The sequence below is a fragment of the Hirundo rustica genome, chromosome 12, assembly GCF_015227805.2.
Source record: "Hirundo rustica isolate bHirRus1 chromosome 12, bHirRus1.pri.v3, whole genome shotgun sequence".
Lineage (NCBI taxonomy): Eukaryota > Metazoa > Chordata > Aves > Passeriformes > Hirundinidae > Hirundo > Hirundo rustica.
Genome location: NC_053461.1, coordinates 6,088,227 through 6,111,444, shown reverse-complemented (window position 1 = coordinate 6,111,444; position 23,218 = coordinate 6,088,227). Strand labels below are relative to the sequence as shown.

The window sequence follows — 23,218 nt, the reverse complement described above, 5'->3', positions numbered from 1 at the left end:
AGAGGAAGGAATGGGTTTGTGGCTTATTAAGGGAAAGAGACAAAGCCTTGGGCATTCATGCAGCAGAGATGATGATGAAGGTGCCAGTGGTGGTGAGGGACTGAACCAGAGGTTAGAGAAGCAGGAAATAGAAACTGATTGTTAGTTACTAACAGTGATTTCTGCTGTGCACTGCGGGCAGCGCTGCCCTCTTACCGCCTCCTGAGACTGCGATTTACTCATGATTGTGAGCAGAGTTTGTAACAGCACGTCCAGGAGGCTCTCCACCATCATCTCAACCTCCTCCACGACATCTCCCTCCTACAGCAAGTGGTGAGCAAACAGTTAGAAGCTGGAGAGATGGAACAGGTAAAGGCAGTTCTGAGTCAGCCATACCACAGGCTTGCTGGGACAGAGCTCACAGAAGTAAAAATTCCTCACTGGTACCAGATCCTGTTGTTCTGTCAGTGTATGTGTGTTAGTTACCTTGACAGTCTCTGATGGAAACATTCAGGGTCACAGCCATAAAGGTTAGTCTATAATCAAAGGTCTAGAACACAACAGGAGCAAATTATGTTCAGGAACCTTTACTCCATGATACCTTTCATCTCGTTACCTCCATGATAGCTTATTTCCATATCTTTCATCTCGTTCCTTTCACACAGAACCATGGCTTGTAATTGGAAATACACATTGGTATGGATTATAATTAGTATCATGAGCTTCCTACTTCAGTCAGGTGGGGAAACTTCACCACCCCCTCTTTGTGAGCATTGCTTTACATGATCCAGTTACCATTTAAGATCAGAGTGTTATGACCGTCAAAGCTGGGTGTTGAAACTCAGCAGCAATTTCCAAAAGTAAGTGGGATTTCATTGATTGGATAATTTTAGAGTATTCTTTTCATGTGAACCACAAAGTGCTAGTTACTGTCTCTCACAGAACTGCAAGTCCTTGAGCTGTGTAAAACTTTTAAACTCCACTGGCATCTAAGTTCTGGGCTTGCATGAGCAAATTAAACAGTGTCAAAGCTGGTAAGGGTGTATGTGATTCCCCCCTCGCAACAGCAAGCACACTGTGTAATGAGGCTGCTCTGAGTCACACACAGAGCCAGACCCTCATTTCAGACCTTCTCCTGCTGGCAGCACAATCTTGTTTTTAAGGTACTTTGAAAAACCTGTATTAACCTATAAAAATGTCTCACTCTTCATTTTACTAAATCAGTGGTGCAAACAAAAAATTAAAACCAAGTAGCAGATTTACCAAAGAACTGGTCTTGATTATGGAGAAGATACTACTGAGGATCCCAGAGCAGATCAGCAGCTCCTTCTGCTGTCGTAGGTGAAGGTGAATGTGGTGAAGGACTACAGGCAGCAAGATGCGCCGGGACTCTGAATGAAGGAAAAACGTTTCAAATGTAAGGAAAGAAAACACTTACAAACAATTACAAGGGATGGTTTCAACAAAATTCTGTGGTGTGATCATTCTCACCTTGTACTGAGTACAATAATTTAAGTACACTAACTTGAGGTCCTCACTACAGGAAAGAGAAAACCCAGTGGAGCTGTCTTCCACTTTACCTTCATAATTTCTTTCATTCAGACCTTTACGTATGAAATACACTCACAATCTTCACCTATTTTCCACTGAGTTCTTAAAGATTTCTTAAAATTCTGTTTTGAAAGTATATGTAAGCAATAACATATTTAAGTAAAATTTTAAGAATTTAAGAGTTACTAAAGTGTCGAGCTAAAGAAATACTGAAGTTACAATGTAAAGATTAAAGATACTTTAAAGGAATGTGGTGGGTTTCTCACGTGACTATCCCCACTGTTTCTCAAGCATAAGCTGGCTGGAAAGTAGATTGTCTTCCTGTCCATGATAAGAGCAATGCAAAGTGTAACGTGAGATTTGTCAGTTTCAGTAATTGTCTTACTTTTTAATGTATGTTTACTTTAATGGCTACAATTTATCTAGGATGGATTTATAAACATTTCTTACCATAGCAAAACTTGTAAAGTATTTGTGTCGAACAGAGTTACAGAATATTCTGAGGTGGGACACACAAGGATCACGGAATGTACAGTTCTGAGGTGAAAGCCCTTGTGAAAAGAGGGCTCAAACCCACAATGTTGGCTTTACTGAATGAATACATTTATCAACGGCGCTGCCAAGAGAAACAATTACCACCATTACTGGCATCCAGCAGGGAATTATCTGCAACAAAGCCACCGCAAAGGCCCCCGAGGCGCCGCTGCCCTCAGCGAGCGGCAGCCCGAGCCGCGCTCACCTGAGAAGGAGAAGAGGCGGCTGTCCACCGTGCGGGCAATGGACTGCAGCTTCACCACGTCCATGGACTGGCCGATGTGCACCGTGCTGGGCATGCTGCCCAGCGTGCCCCGCACGAACTCCGCCACCTCCTGCACCGTGAACATCTGCAGCAGCTCGTCGAAGATGGCGGGGAAGGAGTTGAGCAGCGCAGCCTGCGGATACGGGAGGGAGCTCAGCGCACCGAGCCGGCAGCGAGAGGAACGCGGAGCGCGAAGGAGGTCCCGCTCTGTGCTGTGCTGCCTGGAGCTCAGCGTGAACAACTCACGTGCGGCACGGGCAATTCAAGCGCTGCCGCGACGGTAAATCTTAGCACAGGTTGTGCACACAGATACGGCTTCAAAAAGCTGTATTTTAGGATACAGCTTATAAAATAAAAAAAAAAAATGGGGATATCGGAGAGCAGAAGATAGCCCATTTTTGTTGATTTACTTTTGTCAGTTAATACAACACTTGCTTCTGATTGGAGAGTTCTAGACCATTTGTTTGTACTAAGCAACTACCTAAGAGAGTTAAAACTCTTCAGAAAATATTCTGAAGCGAAGGACCTGCTGGCAGACCTTTAACCAGCTCTGCCATGTGACACTCCAGGATTTCTGCAGCAGGGGTGGGGTGTGAGTCCACGTGAAAGAGGCACCACATCATGCGAGTGTGCATGTGATTCTTGCAGTAACAGACATTTCCAGTAGGCTGGAGCTATCCTTGAAAGTGCTTCTTAAAGTGCAGAAATGGTGTCAGCACAACAGCAACAAAAATCTCTTCATGTCTTATTTCCTATTTTGCAATTAATTTTTTCACAAGAGTAGAAAATTCCATGCATCACCCTATGCTCAAGTTCTGCACACTTCATCTTCTATCAAACAACTGCCACCACCCTTAAGTTTTAAAATTCTTCCCTTCTTCTACGTCCTAGCCAAGCTCCACACCTGCTTCCTCAGTATAACTATTTAAATTCCTCGATGGTTGTTTACTCGAACCAACCTCGCCTCCACTCTTCCCGTCCTGCCGTTCCCACCTCCCTTCCCTGAAGCTCTCCACACAAACCCCCAGTGATTTCCTGCCCAGAGTCAGATTTACCAGACTTCACTGCAGCTCTCTGTTCAGCTTTGCCCTTCCAGACTCTCACCACTGTCAGTATTTCCTTTTCCTCAGAGATTTTTTTGTTTTCTCATTGCATAAACATTTCTGTATCTCTTCCACATTGACATGACTCTCCTAATCCATACAATCCCAGCCTCCTTCTTTGCAGAGTCTTTTTTCCTTCAACAGTGAAATCTATTTAATAGTATTTGAGCAAAATCAAGTCATTTTTACAATTAACATGGTAGAGCTCATTAAATTATTTTGAATATAAATGTACCTCCTTCTTCCACTCATTCTCTCTCAAAATCTTATTTTACAATCAACTCAAATTACACAAACCCCTACAAGGCCTCCTGGGTGTTGTCACCTATTTGTTCCCGCATACCTACAATGTACTAGCAAAATAAATAAGTATAAATTGTTTCCTGGTACTCTTGGAAGGCAGTAACAGCCACAAATCCAGTCACTGTCTTTATCTTTGGGATAATACAAGTGAAATCACAATATTGGCCCAACAAATCCTTACAGTTTTCCTAAACTTGCTATTACTCCTAAAGCAGAAAGATTTCTGTATCCAAGCAATCCAAGGGGAGGCACGGGATCTCTTCAGGAAGATTTGGAGCTGTCCTGAGGTGACATCATTTCAACAGTTCCTTGAAGGATCCCATTATTGCACAACACCCTAAAATATGCTGGACCATTACTCATGTCAAGCTAATTGCCTGGGAGGAAGGAAATCAGTTTTACTCTCATTGCCAAAAAAAGCTGAGATACTGAGATCTCTCAAATATCCTGGAGAAGAGGACAAGTGTGAGGGAAATTATCTTTGCCAAGGCCTCAAGCATTTCTGTGGGTATTTAACAATTGTCCAGATTTCCAGAACTAATAATCAATAAGGAACAAATGCTTGGCTCCCCTGAACAATTTGACTTTATATAATCTTGTGTACACCCTCAGTACAGTCTTTTTGGTATGTGGATGCCATAAACTGCTCCATGAATAAGTGAAATATTCCACATCTCCAAGTTTTAAAGTACCGGCCACTTAAACATCAAACTCCAGTTTATATGCAGGAAAAGAGTGTTTGGGGTAGGGTAAAGAGACTAACTGGGAACATCCACAATGAGACACTCGAGCAGTGCTGGGGATCATTACTTACAGAATTAAATGTCGGCCTTGTTGTGCCCCCAGCTTTTTGTGGGGCACCTGTCCCGGCTCCGCTCGCCTGCCCTCCAGGCTGGGGGGCCTAGGGGGCAATGGGATCAGGGGGCAACACAGTGGCAAGGGGGAAACAAAAAGTAAACTTTTCAAAGATTCAACAAGGACAGGCTTTACAAATTACAAAAGTCCGAAGTAAGAAATACCACAGCGAGAGAAAGGAGGAAAAAATATTAAAAAGTGAAACCAAGAGAAAAAGGGAAAATCCCCCATCCTCAAAGTGACTCTCCCTCTATATTTGGGACCAGCACAACTGGAAAACATTCAATACTGTTTCCATTCAACATCACTTTGTCTGCAAAATTCTGTGCACTGATTTCTCTTGTTCCTGGCACGTCTTATTATACCCACTAAAGGGTGATTAAATAAAACATTAGAGCAGCTGTTCTCAAATCTTTCAGAGCAGCTCCTGAAGAAAGAGATCACTCCACTGGCAGCTTCCTGAACCAGCAGAGTCACTGCTTGGCTGCAACGTTCACAGCAGCTGCTTCTCTGGCAAAATGCAGCAGGTGTTCAAACATCTGTAATTCTGCATTAGTGATTACAAACCACCTTCACATTACCAGGGAGCTCTGGGTGCTCCCTTCTGACATTCTCTGAGCAGAGGCATAAAAAGAGCATATTTGACATTTAAAACAAATGATGCAGTATGTAATTCAGTACCAGTGGTCTTAAAAACTGAACCCAAAACTCAGCAGCATCCTTTCTCCCTTCGAGTACTGTCTTCAGCCCACACAGAATCTTCATGAAGTCCTCTGGGCCAGATTTAACGATTATATAACATTAAATATTAGTATGGGCATCACAACATGTTTGTGGTCGGGCTGTGCATGATTCTGATTGGAATTTTAGCTGGAATTGTTCATCTGAGTGCAAATACATCAACTGAACTTCTCACTGTGATGCTGCTGTAAGTATTGATTTGAAGTACTGTAATGAAGGATTTAGACATTCTTGAAGCCAACCATAAGACCGAGGAATGAGAGAGACTCGAAAACTTAGTTTATTTCTGCCAACAGCAAAAACGGCATTCTCATGTGAGAAGTCACTCCCTCTTAGAGTGCCCCCAGTCCAGCTCACCTGTGCAAAGCTGCTTTAATGCCATTAATGGGTGTCTTGTTTTCCAGCTTGCTTAGGGGGAAAACTCCACTGACCTGCATTTAACCCCGTGTGCCCACACCTCCTACCCGTGCAGGAACAGCTGCCTCGTGGTTTGCCAGTGGGAGTGTAGGAAACAGCAAACCTGTGTGAAGATGAGAGTCTCAGAGCTCCTGCTGTCCAAGCTGAGCACAAATCTGATGGACTGGAAAAGCTCCTGGATGCTGGAACGGAACTGCTCCTCCTCCATTCCACAAGTAGCTCTGGAGTAAAGGATCCGAGATTGGACAATGAACTTGAAAAGATATTCCAAGGCCTTAAGGAGCAGGAGAGGAAGGAGATCAAGACAGAAAAAAAGAGAGAAAGAAAATAAAGGAGCTTTAAAGAGAACCAGGAAAGACTCTACATGCATAATAACTAAATTCTTGAGCTTTAGAAAGGAGAATGAAAAACAGGTTTTATAAGTTACATAATTCAGTTGAGGAAGAGCTACTCTTAGGCAAGTACCCATTCTCAACCAATAATCTTCTTTAATTGCATGTCCCACTAACAGAAAAAGTATGCATTTACATCAAAGAGGCAAATCTGAGTTACATAATTTGAGGAAAACTTTGTTCAAGGTAAGAAACATCTGGTTTTCTCATGACTTGGCACAATGACTGAAGCGTCTGAAGAAGCTGTTCTGTTTTCTTTAATGTTTTGTAAATGGCATTATTTAGAACTGCATTTATTTGGCAGCAGTGACCATGAAGAAAACACATTATTCTGAGCAGCTGTAACAAGTCCCTGCCCTATCAAGAGTTCTGAGACACCAGCCCAGCAAGGAGACACTTCACACACCTCCAGAATGCACCAAATATCAGGGACAGCACTCCTTCCTTAGTGCTTAACAGGATTCACCAGCAAAGCAGGATTAAGGAAGACATAATTCAGGGTTTGATGATATCCTCAAAATCCAGCACAGGAAAACAACAGGCTGGAGATTCAGCTATCATAGGCTGTACAGAAACCTTAGTAATATTTCACTGTATTCCATGGAAAATATTCTTGTCTCACTTCAATGCTGGGAAACTGAAAGTTAATTCAAATACAAATTTTGCTCCCAAGAGATATTTTTGCACTCACAAGAGTCCCTCACTGAACCACCACCCAATATGAACTGCTATGTTGGAAGTTTCAGAATGCCACAGCTTTAAGGGTATAGAATGGGAATGTGAAATTCCTCATCATGGGTTTCAAAATGCCATTGATTCTTACAGCCTTTCCCCCCCCGCCACCCAGAAATAATGGGAACTTTGGTAATTCAGCAGTTATTATTTATACTTCTGTACTAAACCATCTCCCAGTGAAGCTTCCTTACACTGAAGAACTTCCTCAGGAAACATCAGCTGCGTTCCTGGCTCGTTTCCAGACAAAGGGCAGTTGGTTCCCAGTCAGCTCTCCAAGGCTGACATCCCTGTGCTAGCACCAAACCCAGCACATGCTGTGCTCGTAGGAGCTGCTTCAGGGGCGCAGCACACACAGCCAGAAATCTCTGATTTGTGTGTGAGCCTCCATCATTCCCTGTGGAAGGTGAGACAGCAGGGCTCAGAACACTGCACTTCCTTAGCACAGACAATGAAACCACACAGGCAGTGAACCAAAGAGTCCCCAGAGTTTGCACATAGGGCTGGGATGCTGAAACACAAACCAAGGCTGGGTAGCACAAGTCAGCACCAGGACTAACTTTGGCTCTTGCTACCTCTAACATCACAAATATGATGTGCATTTGTGCCTAAAGACATTCAAGTGCACTGAGATAAAATCCCAGCTTTCAGTGATGTTTGGCATGGTACAAAAGATCAGTGCCAAATTAAACTAGGTCCCTTACAAACACAGTCTGTTTGTTCATGTAACAGGTGAGCACCCCTGCCCTGGGACCAGCAGGGAAGACTCAGGGAAAACCTCCTGAGGGAGAAAAGCCCTTGCTGTTGGTTCCCTCATCTAGGCAAAACCTACCTCTAGTTCTGCTGGAAGATAACTGAAGCTGGAAGAGCATTTCCTTGACACAGTTCCTTAGTTCTTTATTTCCTCAGGGACAGCAAAACTGGCTGTGGAGCCATTCATGGAGACTTGGTTACAGAAGTCCCCTGGGAGGCACAGGCAGCTGTTCCTAAATGCAGCTTTTGTGGAGCTTTGTATAGGACACGATAAAGGAGCATGGTGCTGTGTTCTAGGTGGAAATGTCCTTTCAGTTATAACTCCACCAAGCTGCACAGGAGATTTTGAGAATTAAGAGCAGTCTTGAGGGAGGTTAGAAATTTTAGAAAACCTCTAGAAGTCTCTTTGCTAATGCCAGCATTTGGAATCAGAATGCTATGAGACATTTACGTGTCCATCATCAATGTACACGAGCAGCCAGGAGCCGTAAGAGTGCAGAGTATTTCAGCACCAGCTTTAGGGCACTACGCTGACCAGATAATTTAGGGAAAAAGGGATACAGAGCTGTCCTGTTCTCTCAAAGAGCTGCTAATGCAAGGACTGTGGTGAACACAACAAAGACCATAGAAATCCCCAACAGTAGAATCTGGTACTAGCAATGACACACTAGCAATGATAACGTCTTTGGTACAAACTTGTTCCAAATGCCTGAAATAAAATCTGGAAACAAAGAAGGAAGTCATTCATTTCACTGTAATTGGAAAAGATAAAGACCTGAATTTGGGCCTGCAAGGGGTACCTGCAAAGGCAACTGTCTGAATAAGATGTGACAGCAGTGTGGGTGGCAGAGGATGTGCTGTCAGGCCTGCACAAACTGCTGGTAATTTTAATTCCTGTGCTTGGAAAGGCTTGGGCTGTCAGGTCTGCAAACTGACCTCCCTGACAGAGGGAACAGCCACGTTCCAGCACTTGAGAGCCCCAGTAAGCAAAGATCTGCCTTGGAGGCCGAGACACAACGTACCTCACTCACAAACTGACTTCCCTAATAACCCCAGCTGCTGAAAGGCATTTCAACATTCCTGTCCTTACCATTTCCAAACAGGACTGGGACAGGGCTTCAACAAATGCACATCACATAGGGACAATGTTCTACATCTCTGTTTGCTGCACTGCATAAAGCACTAATCAGTGGTTTGAGAGGCAAGAAAACCTCCTTGAAGTCATTCCAGCTGGAGATCTTCCTCTCATCTCATAACTTGAATAGCTTTTTTTGCAATTAAAAGAAATAAAATAGGAAAAAAAAAAGAATGAGAAAGTTGCTAATTCCTTGAAAAGGCATCTTTGCCCTATTTTTACCATTCCATATGAATTTGTGGTTGAAAATTCCAAAGAACACGTTCCTAAGCATGTCAATATCTACAAAGACAAAGTAAGCACTGGTGTAATGCCTGAATAGGTGCACCTGAGTAGGATCCTAGCAGGGATCTGGAAAGGGAGATGATGGCATTGGCAGTGTCCTTCACCTGGGTTTCACGTATTTGTACTAACAAGTGACAAAATCCAAGTGCTGATCACTGCCACTGCTTCCAGTTCTCCAAGTGCCCAGATTCAGTACACCGGCCCCCTTGGAGGCACAAGGTGCAGGTGGGCATTTACTCAAAGAAAAACATCTTCCTGCAAATGTTGGCATCTTATATTTATGCACTTAACACACTTCTAGGCTTTCTATTACACATGGTTAAATGAATACTTCATTTATTCTCCCATTTCTCTGTAATAGCACCAAAACATTCCCGGTGTTTCTCACAGCTGTGCCTCCCTGGGACATCATGCTCCCATCACAGAACCATAGGTCAGGTCCTGTGCTACTTCTGAGGATTTACATCCAGTTAAAGACTCATTTATCTACTGCTTAAAATACTCCTGGACTTCAACCCATGGCACAATGGGGCTGTGTCACAGCCAGAGATGAAGAGCCAGACTTTGATCCATAGCACCCGTGCCTGATACACTCAAACCTACTGCTGCATGGAGGGCAAGGTGTAGCCCACATCAGTGGAGTATTTATGCACTGGTCACAGATGTAAGGCCCATCTAAGTTCTCCACAGGGTTGCAAAAGGGCTTAAGGGGACTGAATTCTCTCAATTTTTTCAGCACAAGAGTGAATCTCCCCCTAAAACTCTAATTGTGGCTATATATATAAACATCAGGTTAAACAACGCTAGGAAGCCAGTGCCACGCTGCCCTTGAGTCCATGCAGAGCTGCCCCAGCCCTGCTGTGGTCCCAGAGGAAGAGAGGAGCAGAGAGCAGCTCCCGTTGGATACCCACCCTCATTGCCTCCTGGATGTGGTCCTGGCGCACGAGCTCGGCCGAGCGGTCCATGTACCACTTCAGACACCGGATCAGCTCCCTGGGGCAACAGGCAGTGAACAGAAACCTTCAGCAGCAGTTGTGACAGTCATCCAACATTTTGGTTTTAGGGAGAGGTCTCAACCTCTCTCATTTCACTTTGTTGCAGTGGTCAGTTACAGCTGTCCTGGATACTGAATTTACATAGTATTTACATTTATTTAAGTTTCAAAACCAGAAAATGATTTCTTATCTGTAATTGACTTGGACCGTGAGGAACACTAAGAGAACATAAAAAAGATGTTATTAGAGAGATAGCTTTGATAAATGCATGGTTCTAAGACCAAAATATACTTTTGTTTTAATAAGAAATCCCAGCTCTCATCTCAGTAAGAGGCTTTTAGAAACTGAGATCACAAAGAAAATACCTGCATCTATTTTGCTAAGTACACAAGACCATCTGGACTAACTTACAAAGCTGTATTGAGCCCATGTTTTATTTCAGACATCAGACTACCAAAACCCATTTGTTTTGTCTGAAAGAGGTGCTAATTAACAGAAAGCAGAACACTTTTATACCCTCTGAACACCACTATCCCTTCCAGCATTGTATACGTGTTGTATATATCTTTGGGTTTTCACCTGCCATTGCTAGACTATTTTTATATTTATTTTAATTACTCAAAAATGTGAATTGCTTAAAAGAATCAAAAGAAATTATGAGCTGTTTTTTATAGTTTACTGTGGCCAAAGATAGAATATACTCAGATATACAAAAGCAATGGTCTAAAAGAAAGAAAAAAAAAAAAAACACTCTGAAGGGTGACTGTTACTGCTTTCGGTCTCATTCTCTGATGCAAGACTCCTTTAAATAGCAGAAAATAAGGCAGAATCTTCAAAGTGACAGTGAAATTTAGATTTCTGATCTACTGAAATTAAATTGTAACCAAATGGAACATCCTATGTGAATACCTGTCTACTTTAGAAGTCACAATTACTTCTCTAAGCTTTCACACGAGTCGTGTATCCCAACATCCTTAAGACCAGGAATGCATATGCTCTTGGTAGCTCATTTGTATAGACTACAGACTGATAATGAGTTGTTCCTGAGGATCTCTTCAGTTTGAGGAAAAAAAAAAATAGAAAAGTTTTGCCAGTCCAGAAGGGCAAGAGAAACGCCCAATGTGGCCACACTCAGCCAATGGTGACATTCAGCAGCTTTTCCCTGCAGCTGTGCTGGCAAACTTCCAGGCGAGCAGCTCTACTTTTGGGGACACTGCTGCCAGGAAGGGTGTGATCCTGATGGTGCCACCGTTCCCAAGCTTGCTGATGCCACCTCTCCAAGGGAGGAACACAAGACCTACTTGTAAGCCAGAGCTCCTGCAAAGTGCTTCTGGATGTAGGTGTCCATGACGGGGCGGAAGTGGAAGTACTTGCTGTCCCGGAGCAGGTTGATGATGAACACCTGGGGACACGGAGAAGGGAGCCCAGCTCAAGGAACTGCACATTGCTGCCAAGTGTTCCAAGGTAAGGAGCATTCAAACACGTGAGCTGCTTTAAACACAGTTGTGTTTTCAGGTGTGACTGGTTGCTTTTCCTCCATGACAGCAAATACTGCTGCTGGCCCATGAGGTCAGCCTGCCCTCCTCACCCAAGACCATTACAGAAAACAGGGCTGGATCAGCTGAGTATTTCACGTTTGACAGAAGCACAATACGAGCAACACGATCATAAGAAACTTAAAACTCACTGAGCATGAGATAAATAACAATCCAGCAGCTTACCAGAGACTGAAAGACCAACAGACCGTACTTCTCTGTGTTGTCATCCAAAACTACAAACAACGTGTCCAGAATATCTTGTAGGAACTAAAATGACACGAACAAAGAATTTCAACTTAAATTGTATTCAAAAGGTTATTTCTCCCCTGCTTTAATTAGTTCATGCAAGTTCGAAACACTTGCCAAGGACAAATCACTTCAGGTTCACCCATGTGATGTGACAGATTTTAATTTGATTTCACTAAGAAAAAAATTTTCTCTTTGCAAGGAGTATTTTCCCACAAAAATGATAGAAAACCAAAAAGTAAGAAAAATGTACTGATTTATAATTTTGACTGAGTGTTCCTCTCACTTTAAGCTGACTGGAAGTGCTGCCTGACACCGGTAGCAAAACAACTCGCTCTCATTCTCAAATCATTGGAGTCCCAGGTACTGTGCAGCATCAAATTTGAGGCTGGGCAGTACATTAAATTATGTTTAATACTGAAATTTTTGTTAAATGACAGAAAGTAAAGCTTTTCTAACAAGCATTAATTGGGGCAAGTTAAATGTTGCCAATTGCTTCTTTCACCCTTAACTCCACAGCTTGCTGAGCACTGACAGTTCAGTGACTTTCCTTCTGAAAGCACGGTCTCCAAAAGGATGCGTGTGAAAGAGAGTGCTGGAGATCGTTAACTGCACATTCTCTCATGATTTTTTAATCTACTCAAACTTCTGATGTAGACAACAAGAAATAAATTATAACAATTTATGAAGTCTCTGGAATGATAAAATATCTTTTTTTTTGGATTTATGACATTCTGTTCTTCATATTCCAGTGCCAAATGACAGCTGATTTATGGGAAGAATCAATTACTTCTCCCCATGAAATAATTCAATCCATATCTTTCCTTTTCTTTCTCTGTAAAACCAGATAGTTGTACTGCCCTACAAACAAAGTGTACAAAACATGACATTCTTGAAGAATTCCAATATAAATGGGATTTGTGCTCCCCTATTACTGTGACCAAGAAAAGTAACATTCTAGATATGGCAACAATCAAATGAGTTACAGTGAAGTGGCTTTAATGATAAACTACTTAAGTGATGGGACTTGTCTTCAGCTTCTTCTCCTTGTTGTTTGTGTTAGAAATCAGCTTTTACTTCCACATTTATAGAAATAAATCCTAGGAAGAGTCCCCAGCACACCTAAGGTTATCAGAGGCATATCTGGAATGCACTTTGTTTTGCTGAGACCAACACAAGTATTCAAACACAGCTGGAAGCTCCTGGGCCCTAAGGAAGCTCAGGCCACACAAGATTATCATGTAGAGCAACAGTGGCTACAAAACCTGGTGAAATAATGAGCTGATGAGCTGGCAGACAAAAGGCTGGTGCACCAGAGAGCCCCTGCCAGGTCTGTGTCTGCACCAGCAGCTGCGTGGGACTGCAGACTGGAACCACTGGTGCTGAGGGCCCAGCACATGTGGCTGAGAGCGTCTGACTAAGGATTAGCTCTGCTTTGATCCCACAGACTGACTGTGCACTGATATCTCCAGTGTATCTTGCCGTCCAGTTTCACCTCATAATAAAATCCCAATTCCTACAGGGTGGAAGTTTACAGTGTGAATCGAAAAGCACAGTGAGAGGGAGCCTTCAGAAGTGGTCTGCAGGTCTGCACTCACTGCCTACCACAGATACAGCCAAAGGCTGCAATTTCATGTAGTACCTTAACAATCTCCTCGCCACTGACGTGTCTCAGTCTTCCCAGAATATCCATCACTCGATCTGGGTAAGCTTTCCATTTGAGCAGGGCAAGCAGATCCACTGCAGAGAGAGGGAGGAAGAGCTAGAACCACCCACAGGGGGAAGAATGGCAACCCCAGACCCACCAGAGGTTCATCACCTTGCACTTCACCTCCTGATGCAGTCCACACTTCTTGGGAAACGACATATATACATATTCATATATATATATAATGGAAAACAAGAAGTACAATATGGAGTGAGTCAATGCTGCTAATGGAGAAAGAAATGGAGGAATGGTAAAGTGCTTTAAAAAGAGTAAAGGCTGCATTTTTCCCTGTGTGACTTGACACTGCACTGTGGACAATCCACTCCTGTCTGCTCATGTAAAATATCTTTACTTGGCTGCTCTGTAAAAGCCAAGCAAAAGAAACTCTGCACTGTGTGAAAGTGCTAATAGTGATTTTTTTTTTCTCTCTTTCCTAATTCCTGCTGCCTTGGGCAGCTCTGAGGGATCAGCAACTCACCATTCTGGGTCAGTTTGGTAGAAGAGAGCTGTGTGGAGACTGAGAAGGTCTCTTTGGTGCTGCGCTGGAAGATGAGGCTGGAGGGGATGTTGGGGCAGCCGTTGTAATCCTCCTTGCAGCAGGGCAGTCCCAGGTACAGCGCGTGGTTGTTGAACGTGCTGTTCTCATCACACTGTGGGGACAGCACAAGGGATGGAGCTGTACCTTGTCCATCTCATCCCACATGCCCACAGCCTGTCAGCAGTTCCCCAGCAGTGCCTGTGTTGGGATTTTTGTGGGGGCACACCAACACTTCTAAGGAAAAGCTGTGCCTGGACATGCCCAGAGCAGACCCAGCTCTATCGAGTGGGCTCCAACCACTGCCTTGTTAGAAACTCATCAGATCTTCCAGATGTAAACTTAGTGCTGCTGCCTGAAAATTGTACTGAACAAATAAACCCAGGTGAATCAGCAGGAAGGAAAAACCCCAAAGGCCAAATCTCTTGCTGCAGGGCTGCCAAACTGTGGCACTGCAGCACGAGGCATTGGCATCCAGCACAATGTCATCTTACAAAGGCACAGAGCAATGCCTGAGGCTGGTAGAAGTGCTGATTGCTCATGAACACCAGCGTGTTTGAAGTCAAAATGCATGGGATTAATAGCAGATAAATCATCATCATCAGGACGGAAAAGGTGAGCTGCACCTAGAATAGGACAGAGCACCTGCTCTATCCAAACCATGTGGATTTGAATGTATAAAATTTTGAAACTACTATTAATCTGTTCCTCACACACATCTAATAAGGGGGAGAAGGATAATGGAATGACCATTACTCATTTACGTAATGAATTAGAGATAAGCAGTGAAAAGTCTGCAGAGAACTGGTACCTTATAAACATAAAGCTCATGGATATCATCCGACAAGGTCGTGCCATCATCTCTCATCAATGGGGTGAATGCAAAACCAAAGAGCTTCTTTTCTCCCTTGTCTTTTGCTGCAGCAAGAGATAGAAAGAAGGAATTTATTTGTGCATAACCTCTCTGTCAATATATACAAGATTACTCACCAACTTCTCCACATGCCTAAAAGAAAACAAGCAGCTTACAGAACAAACAACTTTTCTAGTTCTAATTTCTTTTTTCTAGTTCTATGTAAAGAGCTGACAAGCTTCAAATCAAACACAGACATGCCAAACGTAGCAAAATCGAAACTGTTTATCCTGCAAAGAAAACACTCTACAGAAAAACACAACAAAAGAACAGCAGGGACAAACATCTCCGGAGTGCTCTGCCCCGCACTGATCGTTCTCTGCGTTTTTAGCGCGCTGTTCGATAAACTCAGCCAAAGGCTGCTTAGCAGCGCCCCTTCGCTGTATTTCAGGCTGGCCTCTCTGTCCTGCCTTCCACCCCGGGACAGCCCCATGCAGGCAGCGGAAGGAAGGAGCCTTTTGGGGCACTCACTGGAGCAGTGGCGGAACTCGAAGCGCAGGTGGGAGCCGCGGAAGCGGTCGATGGGGATGGGCAGTTTGATGATCTCCCCCCAGCGCGGGCTGTTGTTGTGGTACAGCACGAAGGAGTGGTAGGCGCTCCTGCTCGGCTCCCCCGAGCCCAGGCTGATGCAGTCCTGCCACCAAAGCAAACAGTCGGGCGTTAAACACATCACATCGCCGCCCAAGCGTCATTCTAGTACCCAGCGACAACCTTTCTATAATTCATGGCTTTCTGTAGACATGAAAGAGTCAGAAGCAGAAATTCAGACACAAAGAAATGTGAAATCTTTCAGGAGATCTTGAAACTTTGTTTTGGGTCAAAGGGTGAACTAAGAGACCTGTAATACTGGACGAATCCTAGTATCTGAAGTTATTATTTAAGCCAAGCTTTCCATCAAACACTGAGTAGATACAATAAACGCGTAAGTCCAAATATTTACAGTTGAGTCCAAAAAACAGAACATAACAGGACCATCTAGTAATATTAGCCTTCTGTGAAGAGATATTTAACCAGATTTCTGCTTCAGTATCTCAGTTCAGAAGTGGTAACTGACCTTTCCAAGCTCTTTACAAATGTTCATCTTTCAAAACTACGACTATCCAGCCTCACCAAGAATCCCAGAAAATTCTGATCAAGTTCCTTCCTCAGTGGTAAGCAAAGAATTTCTGTGTAATATTCATCACCTAAAAACATAATTGGATCTAAATTTCTACCTTCAGGTATAACAAACTCAGAGATCTTGCCCAATCTGTGCTTCACAAAATACAGATGAAGAAAAACATGAACTGATATTGTTTAGAAAATAAAAAATCCTTAGAATATAAGTGAAGGGAAATAGGATAAACATTGAAGTTCTGAAATAAGGACAGTAAAGGGTCCTTTGTGATGAAGACATGGAGCAGGAAGCACTTTTTTTAATATATGAGCACTAAACCATGCTCTAGACCCAGCACTGACTAAGAGATCCAGGAGATAGAACATCCCATAAAACCAAGCAGAAAAAAGACAGCTTGGAGGTTCTTCACTAGCATGTCCAAGGATAATGAATCCAGGAAGAAACAAGTTAAGCAGACCAAGAATAACCCATGTAAAAGAAATTCTGATGTAAAAAAGCCCCATCGAACAGTATGATGACAAGAACTGCTACTGGTCATTTTCCCCAAGACATCTATAAATTCTATCCCAAGAAAATACCAGAAATGTTGATTTTTTTTTTTTTAATTTGTAACCATCTAACTGCCCGGTCAAGAACATCCCATTAACCAGGCCCAGTTAATTCAACCTCTGGCAATAATCTGCTGGCTTTGAGGAAGTGAAGCACTTGTGAAGGAGCTCAGAAGGGAAGAAAAGCTCTCTGGAATTCTGAGATTCAATGCAAGGACAGCCTACGTGGACAGAGACTCACTGCAAAGGCTCTGATCCAAATGGAGAGACTCAAGGCTGAACTCACACAGCTCAGTCCTCTCAAATAATCCTCAGCAACCACATGGGATGAGCCACAACCCCACATTTTTTTAATACAACAAGAATTAAGTGTTGCAGATAACGACAGGTTAGTAGAGAGCAGTGCCAGTACTGCAACCCAGAACACCTGTAAGATCCCAGTTCTGTTCTGTAGCAAGAGGAAATGGTTGGGCTTCAACACAGCAATTCCAAAACCTCATTCTGCATTAGGCTATTAGGAGCAAACAAAACTGTTTCTATTTCCTCTACAAGGTGCAGTAAAAATTCAAATTGTAATGTGAGCTTTTTTTGTTCCATCAAGAAGCCACCTGCTCTGGCCAGTCTTTGAATGCAGCTTCATGCTAAGAACTTCAAGTAAATGAATAGTCTCTCCTTCTGGTTGTTCACTTAGCTTCCACGCAGTTATACACCAATCTACAGTCTGAGTAGGGCAGACTTGTAAATCTTTAATTCTAAATTGTGATCTGCAAAATACAAACTACATCAGACTAAATCTCCAGTCACCTGGTAACCCTGAGACCCAGATAAGCAGGGGAATTAGAGGGCAGAGGCAGGGAAGAGAAGCTAAGCTAGAAAAACTATCAGGACATTTCTATTGTTAAAAATTGCTTTGCAATTCATAGGCTATTCCTGCTACTGGAACAGAAAGAAGAAAGAAGTGAGAAATGTGTCAAAGGATTTTATTTTTTTTTTAATTTTTCAGACTATATTGAAAGATACTAACAATTGAGCAAGACTGTTTTGAGAAGGAAATACTCATTTTCCTTTTGAGCAGCACTACATTCTGGAGGTAATTTCACTCCTTTCAATAGGACTATTTCTGGATCAAGATACGCTTAGCAGCAATGAGGAGCTGAGAAAATTCTCATTAATGCTGTGCATGGTTCTGCTAAAGGCTTCACAAAGGCACAATTCAGATTTGGTTTGTGCTGCTAGTTGGGACAAGTTTAAGGATTTTAGTGTAATATCAGATGAAAACACTGCCTATTTCCTCCTGTCCTGTGTAACTCTGCACACAGTGTCTCTGCTGGCAGCTCTGCTCCAGAAAGGCCTTGGGGCAGGAATGGGGGAGGGTATTCCAACCAGGAACAGCATCCAAGATTCCAGTCAGGATTCCAAGCAGGATTCCAGCCAGGAGTCCAACCAGGAATATCAGTGCTCCAGGGTCAATGAACTCTCAGGGTTCTGCCCACATTCACAGACGCCGTGAAACACCGGGAACCAAAGATCTCCCAGACACAAACCAAGTGTCTTTGCTGCTTTGACTGCAACCATACAGAGGAGCAATACCATAAAAACTGGGACGGAGAGTTTCTTTTAAATATGTGGCCTAAATTTTAAAACCCCACAAACATCCTTTATATGTACAGTCTCTCCTTTATGGCAAATCCTAGAATGATTTGGGTTGGAAAGGACTTTAAAGCTCATCTTGTTCCAACCCCTTGCCACAGGCAGGGACACCTTCCACCAGAGCAGGGTGCTCAGAGTTCCATCCAACCTGGCCTTGAGCACTTCCAGGGATGGGGCAGCCACAGCTTCTCAGGACAATCTGCTTACCTGATTTTTTTCTAATTGGACTGACCATCCTTTACAGTGTTTGTGCCATGCCTGTCCCACTCTCCCAATGTAATTTACAATATTAATAACAGGCAAAGATAGTGAAAAAACAACTTCATCTACGTGAATGACCATTCCAACCAAAATCACTGAGGTTATGACTGACAATGCCTAGAAATTATCTGGCTTTTGTATGTAATCGTTGTTCACCATTATGTAGATTGGCATTTGAAGATGCTGATATTGCAGTTTGAGGGACTTCTCTTTGTCCTTGGCAGACTGAAATTAACTGATGATTAAAACTCTGCCACTCAATTTGAAAAGCTTAGGCAGAACAGGAATCTGATCTTCCAGCAGCAGCTCTGAGCACAAACGAGTTCCTTACAAGAAATACATTTTACTTTAAAAAAAATCCACAAGCAATTGTAGTAATGAAAGCTCTCCTTTCAATTAAAACCAGAAGATTGTGGCAATGTATTTGGTACACACTTTTAGGTGTTTAGATTCTCCACTGTAATGGCTACAAAGCCCATTTTATTGCAGTGGATGTAAAAGAAAAGGGAGGGGGAAAGTTATTTCTGATCACTGCTCATGCTGAAATACTTCTTGTTTACTTCTCTATATTCACAACCTCCCACCCACCTCCTTGTCTTCAATAAAATGAAAAGAACAGAGGGGGTAAAACAGGAAACATAAACAATCCCCATCCACGGCTGGAATGGAGCCAACCCAGGGTGAAATTTTATTCAAAGTTATTTTGCAGAACTACATTCAGCGCTGTAACCCAACAACTCAGATTTAGAAGTCTCCCTTGGGACCACATTTCATCATGTTGCATGACACACATTTAATTTTAGATATGCCATACACTCCTCAGTTCTCATTACAGTTACTCTATTTTTTTTTTTTACTTTAGCCATTGACATTGCTTTTGGAAATCACGCAGGCTGATTTTCAGTTTATGAGGATTTTCTCCAAGTCTTCTCTCCCCATGTAAGGGAAGTGCTCCAAATCCTTACAGATTTACAACTGACCAAAATATAGGGCTTACAAATTTCACAGTTAAAAAAAAAGAGAGAGAGAGCTAGTTTTATTTTAGCTCTTCCCTTGCACTAGAGACTCTGGAACAAGAGGATGTGTCCTTGCAGGGAGCACCTGAGGCTCTCAGGGAAAGGAGCACTGACCTTCAGGATCTCTCCATCGGCATAGAGCACGTACATGGTCACCTCGATGTTCTTCTGCACGCTTTTGCCACCCCTCTCGAAGTCCCCCTTCTCCAGGGTCAGGTAGAGGTCATTCCTGATGTCACCTGCAGGGACAGAGTGGAGCCACAGCCTTAAACTCCACAGGGGACGCCAGGGCTGTCCCAGCTCCATTCTGCAAATCGTTCTCTGTGTTCTGCAAGACGATGGCTGATGCCCAAATCATTGCAAGCAGCAAGTTAATTGTTAATAAGGATGAACAGTTTCATATCAGTGCAGAAAATCAGACTGTTGTTAGTAATGCCTTTAATAATGTGAATTCAGAGTCAATACTGGTTTTAAGTATGTAAGTGAGGAAGGGGAAAAATCCTCTTACTGCTGTGCTGTGCCTTGTTAGCTGACAAAACATCCTGAGCTCCACACTCCCTATTTCCAATATATTTTACAAAATATAAGTATTTTTGTGATGATCAGAATAACATTATGTTCAGTTAACCTTTTCAAGCATTTTCCATATTTTTCCTAATTTCCTTTTATCATAACAACAAAATAAAAGCAGCCTTTTTGGGAACCCGATCACAATTCAGTTCAGATGGATTAGGAAGGAATTATAAGTGTAACTCTGGCTAGATTTCTGGCTGGCCTCTGGTATCCATATGCATGGCTATATGAAAGCAGGCAGCATGGACTCTTGCCAGCTTCTCACCACGTCATTTTCAGGAGCTTTCAGACCAAATTACTATATTCAGAAATAGAAATGCTTGTGTCTCAGTATCTTGTTATCCTGAATTTCACAGGCTCCAGCTCACTTGGTTTGATTTTATTTTAGAATCTGATTTGGGAAACTGCTTTCAAAGCTAATTTGGTCAGTTCTAAGGCCTACACCAAAAGGACAGCAGGTAACACCTATTTTTCTCTAAGATTTAGTTACTGACACCATTTTATGATGGTTCATACTTAACACTTTTTATCTACTTGCCAGAAAGGCAAACACACTGAAGGGCAATATATAAAAATACAAAACACCCCCAAAAGCCAAACAAACAAAAACTCCAAAACCCAACCAACCAACAAAAAACCAAACACACAAAAAAAATTTAAACCCTTTCAAGGCAAGTATTCTGTTAATCAGCCCCCAAGACACGAAATAACAAAGTAACAGAACAAAGCAGAGACTCCTTCCATGTCTGACTTCTTCCACTTGGAGAAGCTGATGCAGTTAAATCTCTCTATTAATCAGAAGCACAATGAAATAAGGCAGCATTTGCTTTCAGGCAATGAGGGTCATCCTTTTGTGCCCCTCAAAGCAGCGCTTCAAATTCTTCCTCAAGTCTAAAACCCCACAGAACTTGGTCCTTAATCTACTGTAGGGACAAACAATAGAAGCTTTCAGTCCTGCTTTTGCTTTCAATTTTATTTCTGGAGATAAGCACAACTCTTTCAGCACGGGAAATCCAGCTCTGTGGCTGCCAGTCAGTGTTTGCTGGTAGGAACTCTCTGTGAAAGGGAATCTGTGTGCAGAATGCGCTCCTTTTTCCAGGAGCCTCCCTCTCCTGCAGGGCAGTGCTGGGAACAGCTCCCAGCCAGGGAGCATCAGCAGGGAAAAGATCACAGCAAGAGCCTGGTGAAAGACCTGGGATATTGGATCTGGTTTGGCTTATCAAAGCACAGCATCAAATGCAACAATCCAGGGGCCACAATAAGAAAATTATCTTAGGGTTCCAAATCAAGCTGAGACACCTCTATCCTGATTATAGGGATATCAAGGAAATACAAAATTCAGCAAAAAATATGGTTTAAGTTGGGTCTTTTGTTTTGAAAATGCTCCTGCTTAACAGACTCAGTCCCTTTTCCTCAGTAATTTGCACAATCAGGAAAAAAGTTTCAATTTGTATGCCGTAAATCTTAATAGAAATTAATTGTACTCACTATAATTAGCATTTTGGAGCTTCCTACTTATGACCTCTTTTCTGGAAGGCAGTCTGGCTACACAAAGTCCAATGTCAGATAGCAAATAATTTTCTAGCCTAAATTAAAGGCAGCATTTGGTTATATATAGCATCTTATCTTCTATTAAGCTTTACAGGAGGGATATTACTCCACTAATTAAAATTAAAAAAAGCCTGTGGGGTGGGGTGTAGAGGGATCTTAAAACCAGTGGATTTTCATAAAAATTAAGGAAAAAGATGGGAAAAAGTAATGAAATATAACAAAAAGTAATGAAATATAACAGTGCATCTTCTCTTGTAAAAATTGTCTATCGGATCTTCAAAAAATACAAAAGGTCACCATATACAGTAAAAATAGGAAATAAATGTACCTAATAAAGACAAAAAGCATTTACCCATGAGGTAGGGTGATTTTGGTGGAAATCACCTTCCTACAAGGATCAATCTCCTTTTCCTAACATTTCAGTTGATCTGAGGCCTCACGAGCCTTTTGCTTTTCTCCATTTGCTTGTGGTTTGGAGGGGTTTGAGCTCTGACAGCCCAGTGGGGGCACAGAACCCAGAGCAAAGGCTCGAGCACAGGGCAGCTGATTGCAATCTCTGCTCTGAGTGCGGAAAGCTCAGTGCCACGCTGGGGCAGTGGGCACGGGACACCTGGCACGAGACACCTGGCATGGGACACCCGGCACAGGACACCTGGCAGGAGACACCTGGCACGGGACACCCTGCATGGGACACCTGGCACAGGACAGTCTGCACGGGACACATGGCACGAAACACCTGGCACGGGACACCCTGCATGGGACACGTGGCATGGGACACCCGACATGGGACACATGGCACAGGACACCCGACATGGGACACATGGCACGGGACACCTGGCACGGGACACCCGACACGGGACACACGGCACGGGACACCCGACACGGGACACACGGCACGGGACACACGGCACGGGACACCCGGCACGGGACACATGGCATGGGACACCCTGCACGGGACACCCTGCACGGGACACATGGCACGGGACACATGGCACGGGACACATGGCACGGGACACCCAACACGGGACACATGGCACGGGACACATGGCACGGGACACATGGCATGGGACACCTGACACGGGACACCCGGCACGGGACACTCGGCACAGGACACATGGCACGGGACACATGGCACGGGACACTCTGCACGGGACACACGGCATGGGACACCCGGCACGGGACACTTGGCACGGGACACATGGCACGGGACACACGGCACGGGACACTCGGCACGGGACACTCGGCACGGGACACATGGCACGGGACACTCGGCACGGGACACTCGGCACGGGACACCCTGCACGGGACACACGGCACGGGACACATGGCACGGGACACTCTGCACGGGACACACGGCACGGGACACCCTGCACGGGACACATGGCATGGGACACCTGACACGGGACACCCGACACGGGACACCTGACACGGGACACCCGGCATGGGACACACGGCACAGGACACACGGCACGGGACACCCGGCACGGGACACCCTGCACGGGACACCCTGCACGGGACACAC

The 23,218-nt window shown here is 43.7% G+C and overlaps 1 protein-coding gene across 14 annotated transcripts in view; it reads right to left on the bottom strand.

The window, feature by feature from the left end:
• DOCK3 (dedicator of cytokinesis 3) overlaps positions 1–23,218 on the bottom strand; it is a 183,938-nt gene that overhangs the window by 50,336 nt on the left and 110,384 nt on the right. For 8 of the 14 annotated variants that reach the window (XM_058422182.1, XM_058422187.1, XM_058422184.1 and 5 more), the window contains 13 exons: positions 19,687–19,811; positions 15,452–15,614; positions 14,879–14,985; positions 14,011–14,182; positions 13,467–13,564; positions 11,762–11,845; positions 11,342–11,442; positions 9,957–10,038; positions 5,852–6,022; positions 4,550–4,636; positions 2,270–2,462; positions 1,243–1,370; positions 154–300 (listed from right to left, as the gene is read on the bottom strand). In XM_058422182.1, the coding sequence (XP_058278165.1) occupies positions 154–300; positions 1,243–1,370; positions 2,270–2,462; positions 4,550–4,636; positions 5,852–6,022; positions 9,957–10,038; positions 11,342–11,442; positions 11,762–11,845; positions 13,467–13,564; positions 14,011–14,182; positions 14,879–14,985; positions 15,452–15,614; positions 19,687–19,811 (1,658 nt within the window). The remainder of the gene's footprint in view (positions 1–153; positions 301–1,242; positions 1,371–2,269; positions 2,463–4,549; positions 4,637–5,851; positions 6,023–9,956; positions 10,039–11,341; positions 11,443–11,761; positions 11,846–13,466; positions 13,565–14,010; positions 14,183–14,878; positions 14,986–15,451; positions 15,615–19,686; positions 19,812–23,218) is intronic. The other 6 variants (XM_040076017.2, XM_040076018.2, XM_040076029.2 and 3 more) reach the window with 2 other exon arrangements.